We start from the raw sequence: 20,100 nt of genomic DNA, 5'->3' as shown, positions 1-20,100 counted from the left end.
TTTTTAATTGCTGAAAAGTTATTTTAAACTAAAGATGCAAAATTATCTCCCAGGAGAAAAAGAAGAATGATAAAGGGCCCTAAAGTCTTAACCTCCTTGGCATTATGATTCTTTCCGGATTTTAGGGTTTAAAAGCGGTGCCATTTTTTTTGCATGCTTTTAGATGCTAGAACCTGGAAAAGTTTGGATTTTTAGATCCTAAAACCTGGAGTTTTCCCTCCGTCCTCCGGGTGGCCCTGTAACCCTATAGTGAGATTGCTGGCTGTCGTCATGATGACAGACGGCGAGCTCACCAGGGGGGAGCAGAGCCTAGGAGGCGAGGAAGAAGGATGGCGGCCGACGTCGGGATCCCCCGGGAAGTGAGTTAAAATGCCCTCTGCGCGCATTGCTCTGCATAGACCTCCCAGTGGCTACCACGAGTTGAGCTCGGGGTTACCGCTCCTGTCATGTTTTTTCCACGCCGAGCTGAGCTCGTGATTACCGCTAAGGAGGTTAAAGGAAAGTCAAATTAAAAAAATATTAAAATAGCCCCTGATGAGTCATTTATGACGTAACCGGTAGGGCGAAGCCTCAGGCACGGTGATGGAGAGGCCGATCTCGGAGCAGCGGCGGTGAGGATGTCCTATGGACCTTTATCCAATGTGAGTGCACTACTGTACAATTGTTTTAGCTATTAAACAGTATTACGCTATGGTTGCTTGTGCTTTGAGTTTTTAAGGAAGCTGTATATTGCACATAGGAGAGATAAGGCTGAAGACTGCATAGATAAAAAGTGTTTAAGGCTGGTCTGTCGCTGGGTCAGCAAATGCATCTGGTGAGCGTGTAAGCTTTCAAATTTACACACTAAGGAGTTACTGCACAGTGTGAGCACGGTGACTTTTACACTGGTGAAGGAAAAGTGTCTTCAGTAAGAAACAGGATTACGCTATGTGCATTTCTGTGTTCAGAAAGTCATCACTAGAAAGAAGTGCTAAGGATCGTGAGGATTCGTTCTGTCATTGAGCTATTTCTGCTGATCGTAACCAATCAGCAATAGGATCTGGTAAGCGGATTTTACACTACTTTGGTGTCTGGATTGGTGTCAGCGCAGTGGACTCTTTATGCTGGACTATATGATCTATAAGAAAAGTGGTCTTATGCTGCTGTTTATTGCATATTATACTTTTTATCTATATATTATATGAATCACTTATAGGTGTTGAGCGCTTTACTACATTACAACTGTTACAGATATAGGGCGGTAATACCCCTCCCACAGTATAGCGGACCATCTAGACAGTGTAACACTTGTCCCAGATAATACTAGGATCACATTCCAGGGGAGCGCACACACCATACAATTTCTTTCTTTAAATAAAAAAAAATAGTTTATCTACCTGGGGCTCCTTGCAGCCCCCAGGAGTCGTCTGTGCCCACAGAGTGAGCGTTGATGCGTCCTGGTTCTGTTTCCTTCATATTAACATTTTAAAAATAGTAATATATCAATTTAAAGGATGGGAATAAAGTTTAGAGTCAATCAAAAACATTTTTAGTAGAGAAATATGTATATTTACATAGAAAGAGGGACAAAGTCCTGAAAGAGGGACAAATGAGGAGGAAAGAGGGACAGAGGGCTTCTAAAGACGGACTGTCCCTCCAAAAGAGGGACAGTTGGGAGCTATGGTCTCCCACCACTTTCCGTTTCAGATCTCGCAGAGGAAAAATAAAGACAAACAAAAGAAGCCTGATAGGTTGCCACAAAGAACTCCTCCACTTTTTAAATGATAAATCAGCTTCCACAATGTACTATTAGGGGGGGAAGAAGGAATGAGGTCATACAGTGCAGATCTAGACCTCTCTGACAGTGGGGTCTGCGACCTTGCTATAAATAACCAAATCTTAATTGTATCCAGATGATTTCAGAGAGAAGTGCGTTCCTGGGAACAAGGGAATCCCGGAAAGCAGATCCAGAAGACCTGTGAGTAGCTTGCTGAGGAATGCAGAAGGTAAAGCATGGATTATACAAGAGAAGAATGAAAGGAGACATGTGGGCAAACCAGACAATGGGGGAAATAATGATTATAATAAGTAAAGCGCAGTAAAGACCACCATGCAGACAGGCTGTAGACCAGGTAAACAATTGATATCTGAATGTTACTGATTGTTAACTTAGACATCTGATGGTTGCTTCCAGTAGATTATTACTGGTTAATGCAGAACAAAGCTACAGGAAACACCATTTCTGTCTCTCTCTGTGTACAAGGGTCACCTGACTTCACTTACCGACTACCTCAGCTGAGAGAATAAAGGGGCCCATACACTGGTCAATTTCTGTCATCGATATGGCCGATTCCACTGCTCTGATCGAATCGGCTAGAAATGTAGCAGTAAGCATGATCGATTGACCATTGATTTCTGGTCCGGACAGAAAATCTAGGTTGATCGGCTGCTGGCAACAGATCGATGGCCCATAGCGTTGCATTGGATCGAATGGTGCAACACTGCATTTATATCGATTTCAATATATTTCATTCTGAATTCTATTGGAAAACTGTTCCTTGTGTGTGGCACACATCAGATAGATTCCTGTCAGATTCGACCTGACAGGCATCTGACAGGAATCTATCTTATGGTCGAATCTGCTGCAAATCTATAGGTGTGCAAAAGGTGGATCAGCGCAACACCAGGCCGCCTCCGAATGGCCTCCATCAGAGATGCGCTGAGCCCCCCCAGGAACTACAAACGCACCTTGAACCCACACAGAAGCTCTGCATATACACCAAAAGCATGGCTGTTAAGTGGGAGCAGCTGACCAAAAACGAATTACATTAGTACATAGCAAAGAAATGAGCAGCGCTACTTAAAAACAGACTAGTGCCTACCTGCAAAAGAGTGCAAGCCCCACTTGTGGGGTCGAATACACACCGAGCATACACATGACCTGTCTACCACTAGAGGAGGATGTTGGTTTCCATTAACAGCTTGCATGCAACCTATTAAGTATTCGTCCCTCCCACTGCGAAGAAGTCAATCCTCCATGGGAGGGGCCTAACACTAACTAAATCCTAACCTATGTATATGCATAGCCTGGGTGCGGCTAATCAAATAAAATCAAAAATGGAAAATTGCGCAAAAGGTGGATCAGCGCAACACCAGGCCGCCTCCGAATGAAATCTATAGGTGTATGGGTACCTTAACTCTCTGTGGTCAGCACTGCAACTTACAGCACAGACTTGCAGTGATCAGAACATGCTGAGCTGCAGTGTGTTGAACCTCGTACACACATACGAGGCACGTCACCAGGCAGGCATCCAGACTGGGGCGGGCTAGCACGCTGGCAACTTGATCTGTTAGATCTATCAGGTATTTACTAGCTATTGCAGCTGATGCCGGGAGCTGATAATATTCAGCAGGTCCGATGACCCCGCTCGATCCCCGCTGGCGGACAATGGCGGGGAATCTAGCGGCTGATAAGGAAGCGCCGGCGGGGACGAGCGGGAATCAATCCGGGCGGGCGCGGGGACATGGTGGGAGTCGATCCGGCGGCTAATCGAACTGCTGGATCGCTCCGTGTATGCCCAGCATAAGATATGGCACATTATTGGGCGATGTTTCTGTTCTTGTGAATTTATGTACTAAGGATAATTTTGATAGTACTTTTTCACCTACATTTTGGTACTTTTTTAATTGCTAAGTGCTGAAAAGTTATTTTAAACTAAAGATGCAAATTTATCTCCCAGGAGAAAAAGAAGAATGATAAAGGGCCCTAAAGTCTTAACCCCCTTGGCATTATCCTATCCTATTGGCAAGGATAAGAATAATGCAGTTGGTGGTCAAGCATTGGAGGCAATGCAATGAGGCCCAAGACAAGGTGCTAGCCTTCATTTCCTCCTATAGCCTTTTTGGTAAGTTAGAGTGGTCAGAGAAAGTAGCCGCTAAGCCCCTTGAGCCCCACTAGGGGAGCAGTTGAAAAAGTTGCGACCAAAAATGGGCGCAATTGTTATTTATCGATATACAGTACAGACCAAAAGTTTGGACACACCTTCTTATTCAAAGAGTTTTCTTTATTTTCATGACCATGAACATTGTAGATTCACTCTGAAGGCATCCAAACTATGAATGAACACATGTGGAAGTATAGTACATAACCAAAAAGTGTGAAACAACTGAAAATATGTCATATTCTAGGTTCTTCAAAGTAGCCACCTTTTGCTTTGATTACTGCTTTGCACATTCTTGGCATTCTCTCTTGATGAGCTTCAAGAGGTAGTCACCTGAAATGGTTTTCACTTCACAGGTGTGCCCTGTCAGGTTTAATAAGTGGGATTTCTTGCCTTATAAATGGGGTTGGGACCAACAGTCTTGAAGGAGTTCCCGGAGATGCTTACCACTTGTTGGCCCTTTTGCCTTCACTCTGCGGTCCAGCTCACCCCAAACCATCTCGATTGGGTTCAGGTCTGGTGACTGTGGAGGCCAGGTCATCTGGCGCAGCACCCCATCACTCTCCTTCCTGGTCAAATAGCCCTTACACAGCCTGGAGGTGTGTTTGTGGTCATTGTCCTGTTGAAAAATAAATGATGGTCCAACTAAACGCAAACCGGATGGAATAGCATGCCGCTGCAAGATGATGTGGTAGCCATGCTGGTTCAGTTTGCCTTGTGGATGATACTACTCTGCCTGTACACACACTAGATTCTTGGCTGAGACAGCTCCTAACAGATGCTTCGGCCAAGTTTAATCCAGCGCATGTACACAGCTTTAGTCTCACGTAGATAAACTGAAACAAAACAATGACATCACCCCCATCTACGGAAGACATGGGCAGTAAAAGCATTGTGTGGAACACTCATCATAATGGCCATAATAGAGGAAGACTAGCGTACCAGTAACCAGACCCACCAATAAGCAATCATTTTCAGTTTACCAGCTAAATCCTGATTACTTGCTCTGAACAGCTGCTCTAACTTTGCCTTAACTTTCTCTGCACCCACCTTGACAAATCAGCCCCTCTGTCCTCCCGTTTGCCACAAACAATCTTTTGAATGTGTCTCATCATTTATGTTCCTCTGGCGCTGTGTGGCCAATTCTAGCCCCCCCTTCTCTTATCTCTCACGCTGCATGCCCCCCTTCTATTGGACTGAAGCCCGGTGAGATCCTCCTAGCAGCTGCATGAAGAAATACACAAGCCACAATAAGGCCAGCATGCAGCTGAGCTTTCACTTTCTGCACAATAACCCATAACGGGACTCACACAAAGAGGCTCTGCTCATCCACCATCCAGCCAAATGGGAGATGCTCTGCAATCAGCATTCTTCCAGGAATATGTCATCACCACTGTACTATAAACACAGTCCACAATGTAATAGCAGGCTAAGCTTTGTTATAGTCTGCTGTTGTGTATCAGACACAGAGGGCAGCCACACTGAGATCTTACTTTACAGCACCCACAGATAGAGACGCTCACTGTGCTGCCGGCCACAAATGGAAGATAAACAATCTCGTGTCTTTCGGATATTAAGCTTGTTCAGGCAGGGCCCCTTCTCCTCCTGAGTCATGTCTTTTTGTGCTTCTTTTGTCTGGCGGTTGTTGCTCAGAACCCCTTATGCTAGCTACACACGACACAATACAATTTTCTGCTAGATTTACCTGCCAGATCGATTTTTTCCAACATGTCCAATCTTAATTTTGATTGATTTCCACAGAAGTGATCGGAAAATCGATCGGAAAATTAATAGTAAATAAGATCGGACAGTGGACACATGGGAAAAAATTGATCTGGAAGATAAATCTTACAGAAAATTCTACTGTGTGTACCTATCATGAGTCCCCGTACACACGCTAGACTTAAGCCAGCTATTGCAGCCGATCATAACCGCCTCAGCCGACTATCGGGCGTGTGTACGGCAGCCAGCGACCCCCGGCGCCCAACCCATGAACGATCCGCCGAACTTATGTACCCAACCCCAGCGACAACAATCCCTTTGTTTGCGCAGCTCCCCTGCCCGCCATATGACATCTACCACCTCGGAGGCCCCAGGTCCAATCCTTGCCACGGATATTACCTGCTTGGGGTTTGAACTCTGTATCCCTGTGCCTTCAACACAAACTGGCACCAGACTGTGGTAGAGACATTAGATTGTAAGACCCTCTAATGCTAATGCTGGGAATACACTGTTCGTTTTTTAGGTGATTAGATGATTGGATAGATCATTTCCGACATGTCTGATCTCCCTTTTGATACCTTTGCCGTTCGATTTCTGATAGAAGTGAATGGAAAAAGATAAGAAAAACGAGCGGAAGATAAGAGAATCCACTGCAGAATCGAATGGCGAAAATTATTGAGAGCAGAAACAAACCGTGTATTCCCAGCATAAGGAGCATTAGCCTCCCCCCCCCCCCTATACATATCAATTGATACAGCGCACCAAAATCTGCCAAGGACAACCACAGTGTCAGAGGTGCAAGAAGAGGATGAGGAACAGCATGTTACTGATTGCTACTATTCAAAGCATCTATAGAAATGATTAGTACCAGCACATGACCAATAGAGAGCTTATACTGTAGTTGAGGGAGGGCCCTTCTGGCCCAAGGGCCCCAGTGCTGTCGCTACCTCTGCACCCCCTATTGCTACGCCTCTCCCTTTGATGGACCTTGAGAGAGATATATACCGGTAGTTCAGTGTTACTATTATAATGACTTTACATTGCACTACCATCTTCTGCAGTGTTTCAGAGTACACAGTCATGTCACTAGTCACTCAGATGAGGTCACACTTAAATCCCTACCACAGTGATAAGCCTTATACACTTATGAGGGCTGTCACCCACAGGGATGGGGACTCAATCCCTTGGATGACAGATCCGGGACTGCTGCTGTACAGATACGTCACTAGTCTAGGGGTTAGCAAGGTGTTTACCGCTATGGAGCGGCACTCAATGGAGCGGCTTGAAGCCTCATACACATTCGACTAAAGTTGGCTGAGGCGGCGAATAACGATCGCCTCAGCTGATAATCAAGCACGTTCCATGACCCACAACATGCAAGCAATCCACCTGGCAGACAAGCCACTCCCCGGCATGACATCACACAAGCACTGCTTCGTCGCCCCTCTGTACAGAACGCATCCTCAGCTACACAGCTGACACACGTCAGTGCAGATCAGACCAGCGATGTTGCCCAAGGGAAGCGACCCCCGATGGGCGACATCCATCAAAGGTGTGTACGCACCGACAGGCAGTGAGTAGGAGAACAATGCACTTGGGGATCGGTCGGGTGTCACTAAAGATAAGAACCCGGCATGCCTTACCTTTTTTTTGGGGGGGGGGGGGGGGGGGGGAGGGGGCAATTTTCCTATCAGTCTGTTTTTGCGTTGCGGAAGGAAACTAGAGTATCTGCCGTAAACTCCAAACCCCTCATGGCGTTTAGTGATGCGTTCAGCTGGATTACTGAATGAGGAGCAACAAACAAGTGGCTTGTTCCCCAGTACCCCACTAGCAATCGATCAACGATCAATAAAGGTGACACTGTTCTAGTGTGTATACATGCCTACGACTAATGATGGGGCAGTCTGGTTAGTACATGAATATGCTCACTCAGCCAGTCTAAAAGAATCCATACACCAAGAAATGTGGGGGACCATCTCATGCTTAGATATTGTTCTGCAGAACACTAGAAAGTCACCCTAAAGTCAGCCATACACCATACAACTTTGTTTTCGACCGGCACTGCAATTGACACCTCGATTGTCACCAAACCAACAAAAATCTGTTACAATTTTTGCGGAATTAGACCTCTTTGTCTGTAATCCAATGTCTAATTGGACAAACAAAAAGGAAAGTGTACGGCTACCGTAAGATATGAGTAAAGGTTGAATTTAGAAATGACCAGATCTGTGAAACATTGACCAAAAAAACAAAACAAAATAACAAATCACATCACTGCATCATTAGAGCAATGCCCATGAGAGATCTGATCAAGAAAATCAACATTTTCAGCTGATCTCACCTTTTCTCGACGCGTCTTTTTATGACTGGTTTGCAAAGTGAAGGCAGCCATACATTACTTAACTTTCCATCGATCGTTTAAATGTTCGACTTCATTGGGCGCCCAAGTACAGTGTGGTTGATCGAAAGTCAATCAACTAGTGGCCCATACACTACAAGCGAGATCCGATGCAATTCACCTTAACTAATTGATCTGAAGAATGTTGTGCCTTCGTGCGCCGAAACCAAAAATCTATGAAATCATGTAGCCAATTCCTTACCGATTGACCAATATCTTTCATCCAGTCTGATTGAGTACATTGGTCAATTCAACTAGATATGAGCCAATTTCCATCAATCAAGCAGAATGGAACATAATTGATTCTCCCTCAATCCCATAAAACGATTGATTGTTCGATCGTAAAAGAAAATTGAGTAATTTATGGCCATCTTTATTATCAAACCTCTGTTTGCCCAATTGTTAGCCAAGAAAATATAAGGATGGTTTTGTGTGTGGTCACCTCTGTGCTAAGGTTGGACCTGTAGGTGCTATTAGCGCAGCCCAGCCAGGCTGTTCTGACAAACAGTTATAATGCATGATACAGCAAGCGCCGAGACAGAGGTCCTCCTTACCAGTAGCCCCACGGATAAGCTCTTCTCCCCACGTCTGTCATAGCTCTGAAATCCACACTCATTCCTCAGTGAAAGTTGTCAGCTCCTAAGCAGCAAAGTTTTGAGAACTTGGTAGAAGTCTGTGCTGGACCCCAGCAGCCTCCCTCCTCCTCATCCTCACAGGCCCTCCCTCCATTGCCCTGTATGGAATGTGGAGCTGAACAAGGGGAGGGCTCCTACACACTCTGCAGTATGATGGAATGCCAGATCATTAGCATGCTCTGGGCATCCCCAGGCCTCCTCCCATGCTCATCCTACAGAGGAGATAGATGTGCTAGCTATGGTCTGCATACACCGTGCAATATCTGCAAATCACACAGATGGTTTATCAGCGCAGAGCCGCCGGGCATGCAGCATAGGTAATGTGACTAGCAACTAAACTTTCACACACTGCTGCTTCTATGGATGGGTGGCAGGCATCCATCTGAAAATGGCGCCTGTGAATAATGGCGCACAGTGTTGCCGCTAATCCGTTTGCCGCTTATCGCTATTTAACGTTAAAGCCTTATTGTTATTTAGCGTTAAAGCCTTATTGTTATTTAGCGTTAAAGCCTTATTGTTATTTAGCGTTAAAGCCTTATTGTTATTTAGCGTTAACACACAGAACCCTCTCTGTACCTATCCCTAACCCCTAAACCCCCCGGTGGTGCCTAACCCTAACCACCCCCCCTGGTGGTGCCTAACCCTAACCACCCCCCTGGTGGTGCCTAACCCTAACCACCCCCCTGGTGGTGCCTAACCCTAACCACCCCCCTGGTGGTGCCTAACCCTAACCTTGACAGTGTTACATTAAATCCATTCATCGTTTTGCAGTTAAATAACTTCTGCAGTTTGGCTTATGTAGGGCGCTATTGATAAATAACGTTAGTGTGTGCCACTATTGATAAATACCGTTAGTGTGTGCCACTATTGGTAAATAACGTTAGTGTGTGCCACTATTGATAAATAACGTTAGTGTGTGCCACTATTGATAAATAACGTTAGTGTGTGCCACTATTGATAAATAACGTTACTGTGTGCCGTTTTTCTTCTTTTTTTCCCTGTGCGCCATTATTATGCAGTACTAACGATAAATAGCGATAAGCGTATCTTTTTAATGCGGCGCCATTTCTATGCATAGGCACTGTGCGCCATTATTCACTGATCCCGGGTGGCAGAACTTGCTGAATTGTAAAGATAAGCACACAAGTTCAATAACTGTCACCCAAAATGGACAATAGCGATAGTTTCAGGTGACAGCTTAGGAAGGATCTCTCTACAGACAACCTACTCTATGGAGACTGGAGGAAGTAAAGGCCCAGCTAGGAACCAAAATAGAAAACAAAAGTGCTGGTTCAGCATACCTCCCAACTTTTTGAGATAAGAAAAAGGGACACTTAAGCCACGTCCCTGCCACACTCCTGATCACGCTCCCATCACACCCCTAGTCATGCATACCAAGAAGACTTCATAAGAATAATGTTGTTTTATTATTCAAACCACACTGGTCCATTATATCCTGGTTCATTTTCCTTCATATCAACATTTTAAAATTAGTAATATATCAATTTAAAAGATGGAAATAAAGGTTAGAGTCAATCAAACACATTTATTTAGTAGAGAAATATATATATTTACATAGAAACAGGGACAAGGTCCTGAAAGAGGGACAAATGAGGAAGAAAGAGGGACCGGGCTCCCAAAGAGGGACTGTCCCTCCAAAAGAGGGACAGTTGGGAGCTATGTGGTTGATGACTTTGGACATCCAAAAAATATGGTGTATGTATGTACCTGCGGGTTGCTATTAAAGGCAGTTGTAACATCCAAAATAAAAAGAGCCCCCAAAATATATTTCAACCTTTTTTTTCTTAAAGTAGGTCCCTATTTGTCTTGTTTTTCTCAGTCTAGGTGCCTTTGCTTAACTGAAGGAACTGTGCAGTGGGAATGTTTATTTTTTTTAAGCTACAGTAAAAAGCTTATCTCAGCATGCAAAGAACAGTAAGCTTCCAATATCGGATAAGAAAAGGACACTATGACTAGAAGGTAATTGATGCAGTGTAGCACTACTCTGCTGCATCAATGCTTGCTGCTTAGTTACTGCACATTCTGCTGATGTCTATTGAAATTGTGTTTGCCACGTGGTGCAGGAATCAATCACTATTCAGTCAAATGAATATCAGGAAAAGATCGGTCGGCTTAGCATATTGGTCTGTAATCAACCGATGTATGCCTAGCTAAACCCTAATCTGACCTTTTACCTAATACTAACTTTCACCTACACCATTTACACTTTCCAATCACCTGATTTATTTTCCTAATCCTAATCTACTCTGATAACTCTCCCAAACCGATAACCCTAACCTAACCCTAAATTGTCTTGTTAAGGTGGCCATACACTGGCCCGATTCGCGGCCGTTTCGACAGCAGATTCGATCCTGGGATCAAATCTGCTGCCAATCGTTCGCGGTAAACGCACCCGCCGATCCGATTTCCTCCCGAAATCGGATCGGTCCGTCGATCGCGCCGTGCGGGAAATTACCCTCGATCGCCCGCGGGTAGGGAGCGCGTCGCTAGCGGCGGCCGATCCGATCAGGTATACATTACCTGATGCTGGTTCCCGGGCATCTTCTCCGCGCTGCACGGCTCTGTTCCGGCTCCATCCCGGCGCTTCCTGTGTCACTCCGTGACCAGAAGGTTCAAATAGAGCGCCCTCTATTTGAACTTCCTGGTCACGGAGTGACACAGGAAGCGCCGGGATAGAGCCGGAACAGAGCCGTGCAGCGCGGAGAAGATGCCCGGGAACCAGCATCAGGTAATGTATACGGGGGGGGGGGGACAGGCGGCAGGAGTAGCTCAACAGATTGTGATCGGTTTCAGGCTGAAATCGGTTCACAATCTGTTTGCAGTAAAGGCAGCCATACGATCCCTCTCTGATCAGATTCGATCAGATAGGGATCTGTCAGCTGGTCGATCTAATGGCAAATCGACCAGTGTATGGCTAACTTTAGTCAACACTAACCCACTAACTAGCTTTGGTCAACCCTTCACATTTGAAATACTAGCAATATTTAACTTTTGGGAGTGTAAATCCTGTTATCTCCTATCACCACTGTATCTGTCCTGCTAAACAGCATCACAATTGAACAGTTCCACTCTCTGGTCCTATCTGCTGCTTTGTCTGGATTTGTAACAGCAGAACTGAAGGTTCATATAAAAAAAAAGTTTCTTACCTGGGGCTTCTGCCAGCTCCCTGCAGCAGCCCTGTGCCCTCAACATCCTGGAATGATGCTCCAGTCCACCGCAGGGTTCTTTTTCTGTTTCACCAACTTTCAAGTCGATGTCCGCTGCGCCTGTGCGGCCCTGGCCTTGCGTGTCCTCGCTCTCGTTCACATCACCATGGCCGTCCTACACATGCGCAGTATGCGTACTACAGGACGCGTACTGTGTAGTACATGTCCTGCGCATACGCAGGACGACCACGTTGATGTGAATGAGAGTGAGGACCCGCACACGGCCTGGGCCGCGCAGGCGCAGTGGCTCCACGACTGGGAAACCAAAACTAAGCCGTGGCGGGGGACCGGAGCATCGTTTCAAGACGTCATGGGCACAGGGCGGCTGCAGCGGGCTGGGGCAGGTAAGTGGAGGGGGTTTTTTTGTTTGTATGTTTTCTTATGAATCTTCAGTTCTGCTTTAAAGCCCATACACCAATTGATGTCGCCTGGTGGGAATCAGGACTCCGATCCCTCAAGTGACGTCGCTGGGCCAAGGCGGAGCCAGCATGCAGGCTGACAACGTGTTCTGTTGCAATGTGGGGAGGCGGAGGGCCATCGAAGTGGCACAGATGTGACGTCATTCAGCAGCTGAGGCGAGCGGGAAAACAATGCTATTGGCCATCGCTCGCCCGAGATAATCTACCTGATGGTCGGGGGCTGCCGTACACACGCCGGATCGGCAGAGGCGGTCGTTATTGGCCACCTCAGCCAACTTTGATCAAGCGTGTATGTGGGATTTCATTTATGCTTTTCAGTTACAGTACAGCATTTCCAGTCATACAGGACAGAAACAGCCTGTTCACTTCTATGGAGAGGGGAGGACAGGAGAGAGGTGCCCCAATATGGAGATTACAACAGAAGAATAATAGAGGTCGTTGGTTGGTAATCCATGATGGGTCACTAATAATGTCAGGAGGTCTGGCTGAAGGGGATGGTTGAATTACAGTCAGAAAGAAAATCCACTGTATAAACAGCTAAGCTTAGTATCTTGAAGAGTTAAAGGACACCCGAGGCGAAAATAAACTAATTAAATAAACCATTGTATCCATCTTCTTTCTCCTAAAAATGACTTTTTAAGATATTCCACATTTTTATTTAATGTTTAAGTCTACTTTTTAAGTTTTAACTGTTTTATTGTTTTTGCTCAATGACACATTCATTGAAGTATGCCAGAGCTAAAATCTATGAACTATTGATCATTTTTATCTCTTTCTTGCTTTCAGAAGCCATTTTCTGCTAGGAAAGTGTTTTACATTTGGAATTTCTTATCAGCGAGGGTCACACTGTAGTCACTTCCTGTCTGAGTCAGGACTGAGTCAGCCACTTGCATACCTGATATTTAACTCTTTCAGGCAGAGAAAGAAAAAAATCAACCCAGCATAGTTATTTGTGTGCTAAGCACTGTACATACCCATGTCTAGCTCATCATGTAACATGTCACCTCGGGTATCCTTTAAGCTGGGAATACACAGTGAGATTTCTCAGTCGATTTACTGTCTGATCTTATTTCCGATTGATTTTCTTATCTTTTCTTATCAATTTCCATTCACTTCTATGAGAAATCGATCAGGAAAACGATCGAAAATAAGATTGAACATGTCGGAAATTAGCTATCGAACACCAAATCTAATGGTGTATTCCCAGCATAAGCCGGCCATACACTTATAGATTTACAGCAGATTCGATCAGATAGATTTCTGTCAGATGCCTGTCAAGTCGAATCTGACAGGAATCTATCTGATGTGTGCCACACACTAGGAACAGATTTCCAAGAGATTTCAGATCTAAATGCATTATTGGACTATTAGATCCAATGCATCTCTATGGGCCATCGATCTGCTGCCAGCAGCAGATCGACCTAGATTTTCCCTCCTGTCAGATAGATTAAATAGATCGAAATCAATCGCAAATTTGCCGCAAATTGATCGATAGATCTGATAGAATTGATTCCTGATCGATCAATTAATTGCATAGAATCGGTCGATGGCTGAAATCGACCAGTGTATGGACCCCTTCAACTGTCAGTACCATAGTATCTTATCACTCTTTGACTTGTAGGAAAGAGGGGATTGATTCAATCTTTTCTGTCCTGGATTATTTAATTAGGTAATTAACTAATTATTTGTGCAAGTAATAAAGCCTTGTACACACATGTGAGGACTGTCATTGTCACTGATCCCTTCAGGTGACAGTGCAGCCTTCTGTTCTGTTGCTATGCATGGGGGAGGAGGGCTGATAGAGTGGCAGACAACGAAGTAACAAAAAGTGAGCGGGGGTGAGTAGAGAACAATGCCCCCGGGTGCCAGGTGGATCACCCCAGGGCACTGGAAAAAGTTGAGTGTTACTGACCTGGGGCTTCTTCCATTCATTTCCCTGCCTAGCTGCCTATCTGAAACACGATCCTCTGCTAACTTGTGCTTACAAGCTAGGCTGAGGTGACTCAGCAATTGGAGGAGTAAAGAAAAAAAAGTAAAGGGCAGAAATGACACCAGGATTTAGCCTAAACTGTGGGCAAAAGACAAAGTTCCCACTAGGAACAGAATTCTCTTCATTTACTATATAACATTCACTGAAATCAAAACGTGGACAGTACAATACATCTGTTATGTAAGTAGATCAAGTATATCTACTTATATATGTTTTTTTTCCCTGCCATAGTATGGCTAATCCTACTGCTTTAACATTTTCTCCCCACTTAAGGTTTACTTTTTCTTATAATTGTTTATTTCAAGTAATTTAAGACTATAATTTCAATGCAAAATGTGTGAAAATGGAGTTCCCATTAAGTTGTATACAGTTATACAATTAAACTGTCAGTTTCCTGTGATCTCAGGTACTTTTCTTCATGTGTTCCCCTGTGGGATGCTGTAGCCTCGCTATGCATTTACCGCACACATCCCCGACACGTCAGTTATATCTCAGTCAGGGCTGCAGCCTGGCAGTTCACAGAGCCATTTGCATAAGTACTGCAAACATTACACCACAGAATCTAAAGAGGGCTATGCATGCGGAGGAAACAATAGAGCGTGATGGGCTCTTCCTAATACAATGCAAATTGTCTGCCGCTAAAATAGAACTTAGCCATGCTATTTGGCACATTGTGTTTCCATAATGGTATTAAAAGCTAACAATGTGGCAACTGGTTTTAACAAATGGGAATCTGAACAGCGCTACAGCATTAGCCGCCCAGATAAAAATGTCACCGCTTACATAATTACATACATTATTGGAGCTGTATTATAAAGCAGCACAAGAAAAACCAATAACGCACTGCTACATATAAGTATATCGCAGTCTGATTAGCGAAAGATGGCTTCTGATTGGTCACATTTTGCATCTAAAAACAAAGATGGCATACTACCAAAAAAATGTTGCTATTCCAAATTTAGTTAGTATCTGCTTTCAGAGGGAACCAAGTGCCTCTTTTTTCTGCAGTTTGACCTGGTTTCTAGTAGCCATAGGCAGGCCTGGATTTACCTCACAGGAGGCTATAGGCACAGACAGGGGCATAAAAATAGACCCTGCAAGGGATGCAGCCGCAGGGGGGCCCAGAAGCCACAGGGGGCCCTGTCCTGAGAGACTGACAACTAAGAGCAAGGAGAGAAAAAAAAAACTTTCTGCTCTCTGCACAATTTCTCTAATAACTGCATCTGCTCAGCCACTGATAAGGAATACTACAAAGTTTTGCAGACAGCCCCTATTCAGTGTTCAGTAGGGTCTTGTGTACAGAGCTGTTCTACCTTCAGCCTCAACCCCAGGCTGCATCCAAAGTTTCGCAGGGGGGCCCAGTGATTTCTAGCTAAGCCTCTGGGCACAGATGTCCTGGCACCTTAGACTTCCCCTTCATGAACCTATAAACCCCTAACAAACTGCACCACAAGTGTGCTGGCTAGTCCAGCTGTCACTTCTCGCTTACTTCCCTTGCCCATCATAGGTAGCTAACGGTGCCCCCAATTATTGGGTAGCCCCCGACTGATGGGAGATCTAGTCAGTGGAAATCCGAGAACAGGGTGAGTAGCCTCTCATTTACACTCTTAACAGGACTATGCATAGGGAAGGAGGGAGGGAGGTGCTCTAGGAGGGGAGTGAGCTACCTTTCAATTATTAGGCACCTATAGGCACATGCCTACATTCCCATATGGTAAATTTGGCCATAGGAGCTGCCATGTTCCCCCTTCCTCTTCTAGCTGCCCATTATTTATCTAGAGCATACATGTCAAACTCCGGCCCGCGGGCCAAACCTGGCCCTCAGAGCCATTAAATTTGGCCCTCAAGTGGTTTCCACACTTTGCATTATGTTTGTCCGACTCTAGACCATCAGGGAAGCTATATGGGAGGTGAAGCCCTAGAACAGTGATCTGCAAACTTGGCTCTCCAGCTTTTAAGGAACTACAAGTCCCACAAAGCATTGCAGGAGTCTGACAGCCACAGTCATAATACATAAAGGCAAATACATTGTTGGACTTGTAGTTCCTTAACAGCTGGAGAGCTAAATTTGCAGATCACTGCCCTAGAACACCAGGGAAGCCATATGGGGGATTTATGGGGAAAGCACTAAATACTAGGGAAGCCATATGGGGAAGGGGGGGGGAGGGGGGAGTGGGGGCCTCTAGACACCAGTGAACTGTATGGGGGAGGGAGGGGGACCACTAGACACCAGGGAACTGTATAGGGGAGGGAGGACCACTAGACACCAGGGAACTCTATAGGGGTTGGAGGGGGCCATTAGACCTGTGGGAACTTTATAAAGATGGAGGGTGGCCAGTAGACATTGAGGTTTGCCTGCAACTGGGTCCCAGTGTACAATTTCGGCCCACTTTGTTTTTGAGTTTGACACGCCGGATCTAGAGGAAGGTGTGAAGATAGCATCTGTGTTTGTTCTGTGCTAATGTGTGCAATAAAATATTTACAGCAGTCCTTATCTGTCTGAAATTTCTGTGGTCGGACAGGCATTCTTCCCCCCAAATGCTTATATTTATTACACTGAACCTCTCATTATCATTTGCCTGCCCCACTGTGCGCTAATTGGTAGAGATGTTGGCGCACCGTTCGCCAGCGAATCTCTATGGGCCGCTACTACTTCCGGGTCGCTATGACCCGGAGTAGTACGGCTGCACTGGGCCGGCGGTGCGTGTCTTTGATCTCGCGCCTGTTGCCGGGCACTCTCTGCGCATAAGCGTGACGTAACTCATGACACTCCTGACACCATACTACCTATACTGAGTGGTATAACTATACTAGCTACAGTGATGGGAAAAACTATTTGCCCCCTTCCTGATTTCTTATTCTTTTGCATGTTTGTCACACTTAAATGTTTCTGCTTATCAAACAACGTTAACTATTAGTCATAATTGAACATAACTGAACACAAAATGCAGTTTTAAATGATGGTTTTCATTATTTAGTGAGAAAAAAAACCTCAAAACCTACATGGCCCTGTGTGAAAAAGAAATTGCCCCCTGAACCTAATAACTGGTTGGGCCACCCTTAGCAGCAATAACTGCAATCAAGCGTTTGCGATAACTTGCAACAAGTCTTTTACAGCGCTCTGGAGGAATTTTGGCCCACTCATCTTTGCAGAATTGTTGTAATTCAGCTTTATTTGAGGGTTTTCTAGCATGAACCGCCTTTTTAAGGTCATGCCACAACATCTCAATAGGACTCAGGTCAGGACTTTGGCTAGGCCACTCCAAAGTCTTCATTTTGTTTTTCTTCAGCCATTCAGAGGTGGATTTGCTGGTGTGTTTTGGGTCATTGTCCTGCTGCAGCACCCAAGATCGCTTCAGCTTGAGTTGACGAACAGATGGCCGGACATTCTCCTTCAGAATTTTTTGGTAGACAGTAGAATTCATGGTTCCATCTATCACAGCAAGCCTTCCAGGTCCTGAAGCAGCAAAACAACCCCAGACCATCACACTACCACCACCATATTTTACTGTCTGTTGGTATGATGTTTTTTTGCTGAAATGCTGTGTTACTTCTATGCCAGATGTAACGGGACACGCACGTTCCAAAAAGTTCAACTTTTGTCTCGTCGGTCCACAAGGTATTTTCCCAAAAGTCTTGGCAATTATTGAGATGTTTTTTAGCAAAATTGAGACGAGCCTTAATGTTCTTTTTGCTTAAAAGTGGTTTGCGCCTTGGATATCTGCCATGCAGGCCGTTTTTGCCCAGTCTATTTCTTATGGTGGAGTCGTGAACACTGACCTTAATTGAGGCAAGTGAGGCCTGCAGTTCTTTAGATGTTGTCCTGGGGTCTTTTGTGGCCTCTCGGATGAGTTTTCTCTGCGCTCTTGGGGTAATTTTGGTCGGCCGGCCACTCCTGGGAAGGTTCATCACTGTTCCATGTTTTTGCCATTTGTGGATAATGGCTCTCACTGTGGTTCACTGAAGTCCCAAAGCTTTAGAAATGGCTTTATAACCTTTACCAGACTGATAGATCTCAATTACTTTTGTTCTCATTTGTTCCTGAATTTCTTTGGATCTTGGCATGATGACTAGCTTTTGAAGTGCTTTTGGTCAACTTCTCTGTGTCAGATAGCTCCTATTTAAGTGATTTCTTGATTGAAACAGGTGTGGCAGTAATCAGGCCTGGGGGTGACTACAGAAATTGAACTCAGGTGTGATAAACCACAGTTATTTTTAAACAAGGGGGGCAATCACTTTTTCACACAGGGCCATGTAGATTTGGAGTTTTTTTTCTCACTAAATAATAAAAACCATCATTTAAAACTGCATTTTGTGTCGAATTATGATATCTTTGACTAATAGTTAACGGTTTTTGATGAGCAGAAACATTTAAGTGTGACAAACATGCAAAACAATAAGAAATCAGGAAGGGGGCAAATAGTTTTTCACATCACTGTATACAGACTGGGGAAACTATACTGGGGCCAACTATACTATCTATACTGGGGGGCAACTACACTAGCTATACTGACTGGGACCGACCATACTATCTATACTAAGGGGCAACTATACTCGCTATACTGACTGGGGCCAACTATACTATCTCTGCTGTGGGGAAACTACACTAGCTATACTAACTTGGGCTAACTATAGTATTTATACTGGGGGGCAACTATACTAGCTATGCTGGGGAAACTATACTAGCTATACTGACTTGGGCAAGTATACTGTCTATACTGGGGCCAACTATACTATATACAATATATAGTGATTTCAGATGCAACGGGGTGGAGAGGGGAGTGGAGTTCACAGGCTGAGGGGTGAAGATACAGAGCAGCTTTGCTTGTGTGTGATGACATGCAAAAACATGGCCGCTCTCATTGTATCACATGAAGAAATGACCATATATTGTTGAAGCTGTTTGCAGCTGGGTTTACTGTGTAAACCATCTAAACTTTAGGTAAGACATATAGACAAGCTTCTCTTGCTATAGTTATTTTTTCATCTCGGATCCGCTTTAAGGCCCGGTTCACATCTGCGTTTTTTAGCGGATCAGAACCGGAATGTATACTGTACAAACAGAATGGATGTGAATGGATCCAATGTTAACCTATGGATCCATTCATCTGGTACGGATACGTTCCGTGCGTTCCGGTCCATGGATCTTAAAAATGCTGCAGGCCCTAATTTTTCGGACCTTTCTGCCCAGCGGAACGGATCCGGACAAAAAATACTGCAGCATTGGGGCAATGGGAAACGGAATGTTTCTTCACGCTAGTGAAGAAACGGACCGTTCCACGGGGGATGGGGGCATGTGCCGACACGAATCTAGCAACGGGAGGGTGGTGGTGGGTGCAGCAGCCAGGCGGGTGGGTGAGGGAGGGTTTATATATATCTAATTTTCAGTAGTAGCCGGCGGCAGAGGCTTCCGTCTTCTTCCACGGCATGTGACTACATGACGCGTCATGTGACTAGTCATTTGATGCGCTGTGTAGTCACAGCGAAAGAAGAGGAAGCCACTACCACCGACTACTACTGAAAATTAGGTATGTATTTGCTGAGTGAAAACGGATCCGATCAATCACTGATCAGATCCGTTTTCACTATGTGAACCAGGCCACGGACTGAGCGATCCAGTGAAGCGGAGATCCGATCCTTTTGGCTCAGAACGCTAATGTGAACCGGGCCTAAGACTGGGGATACTTAGGTTACTTTGTATGTCTCATTAGCCTCTGATTGTTTTCTGCTGTTTATCACAGCTCTCTTCACTAACCTAATTATACATCAATAGATACTGAAGGATCTAT

The 20,100-nt window shown here is 45.0% G+C and overlaps 1 protein-coding gene across 3 annotated transcripts in view; it reads right to left on the bottom strand.

The window, feature by feature from the left end:
- The window catches only part of SH2D3C (SH2 domain containing 3C), a 153,296-nt gene that overhangs the window by 66,251 nt on the left and 66,945 nt on the right, over window positions 1–20,100 (bottom strand). The window contains exon 1 of one of the 3 annotated variants that reach the window (XM_068248568.1): window positions 8,595–8,695. The exons of the other annotated variants lie outside the window; for them this stretch is intronic. Coding sequence (XP_068104669.1) covers window positions 8,595–8,656 — 62 coding nt within the window. The 5' untranslated portion in view covers window positions 8,657–8,695. Of the gene's footprint in view, window positions 1–8,594; window positions 8,696–20,100 lie in introns of those variants that run through there. 3 annotated transcript variants of the gene reach the window in all.

This window comes from Hyperolius riggenbachi, chromosome 8, assembly GCF_040937935.1.
Source record: "Hyperolius riggenbachi isolate aHypRig1 chromosome 8, aHypRig1.pri, whole genome shotgun sequence".
Classification (NCBI taxonomy): Eukaryota; Metazoa; Chordata; class Amphibia; order Anura; family Hyperoliidae; genus Hyperolius; species Hyperolius riggenbachi.
The sequence above is the reverse complement of the archived record's forward strand: the minus strand, read 5'-3'. Positions and strand labels throughout refer to the sequence as shown.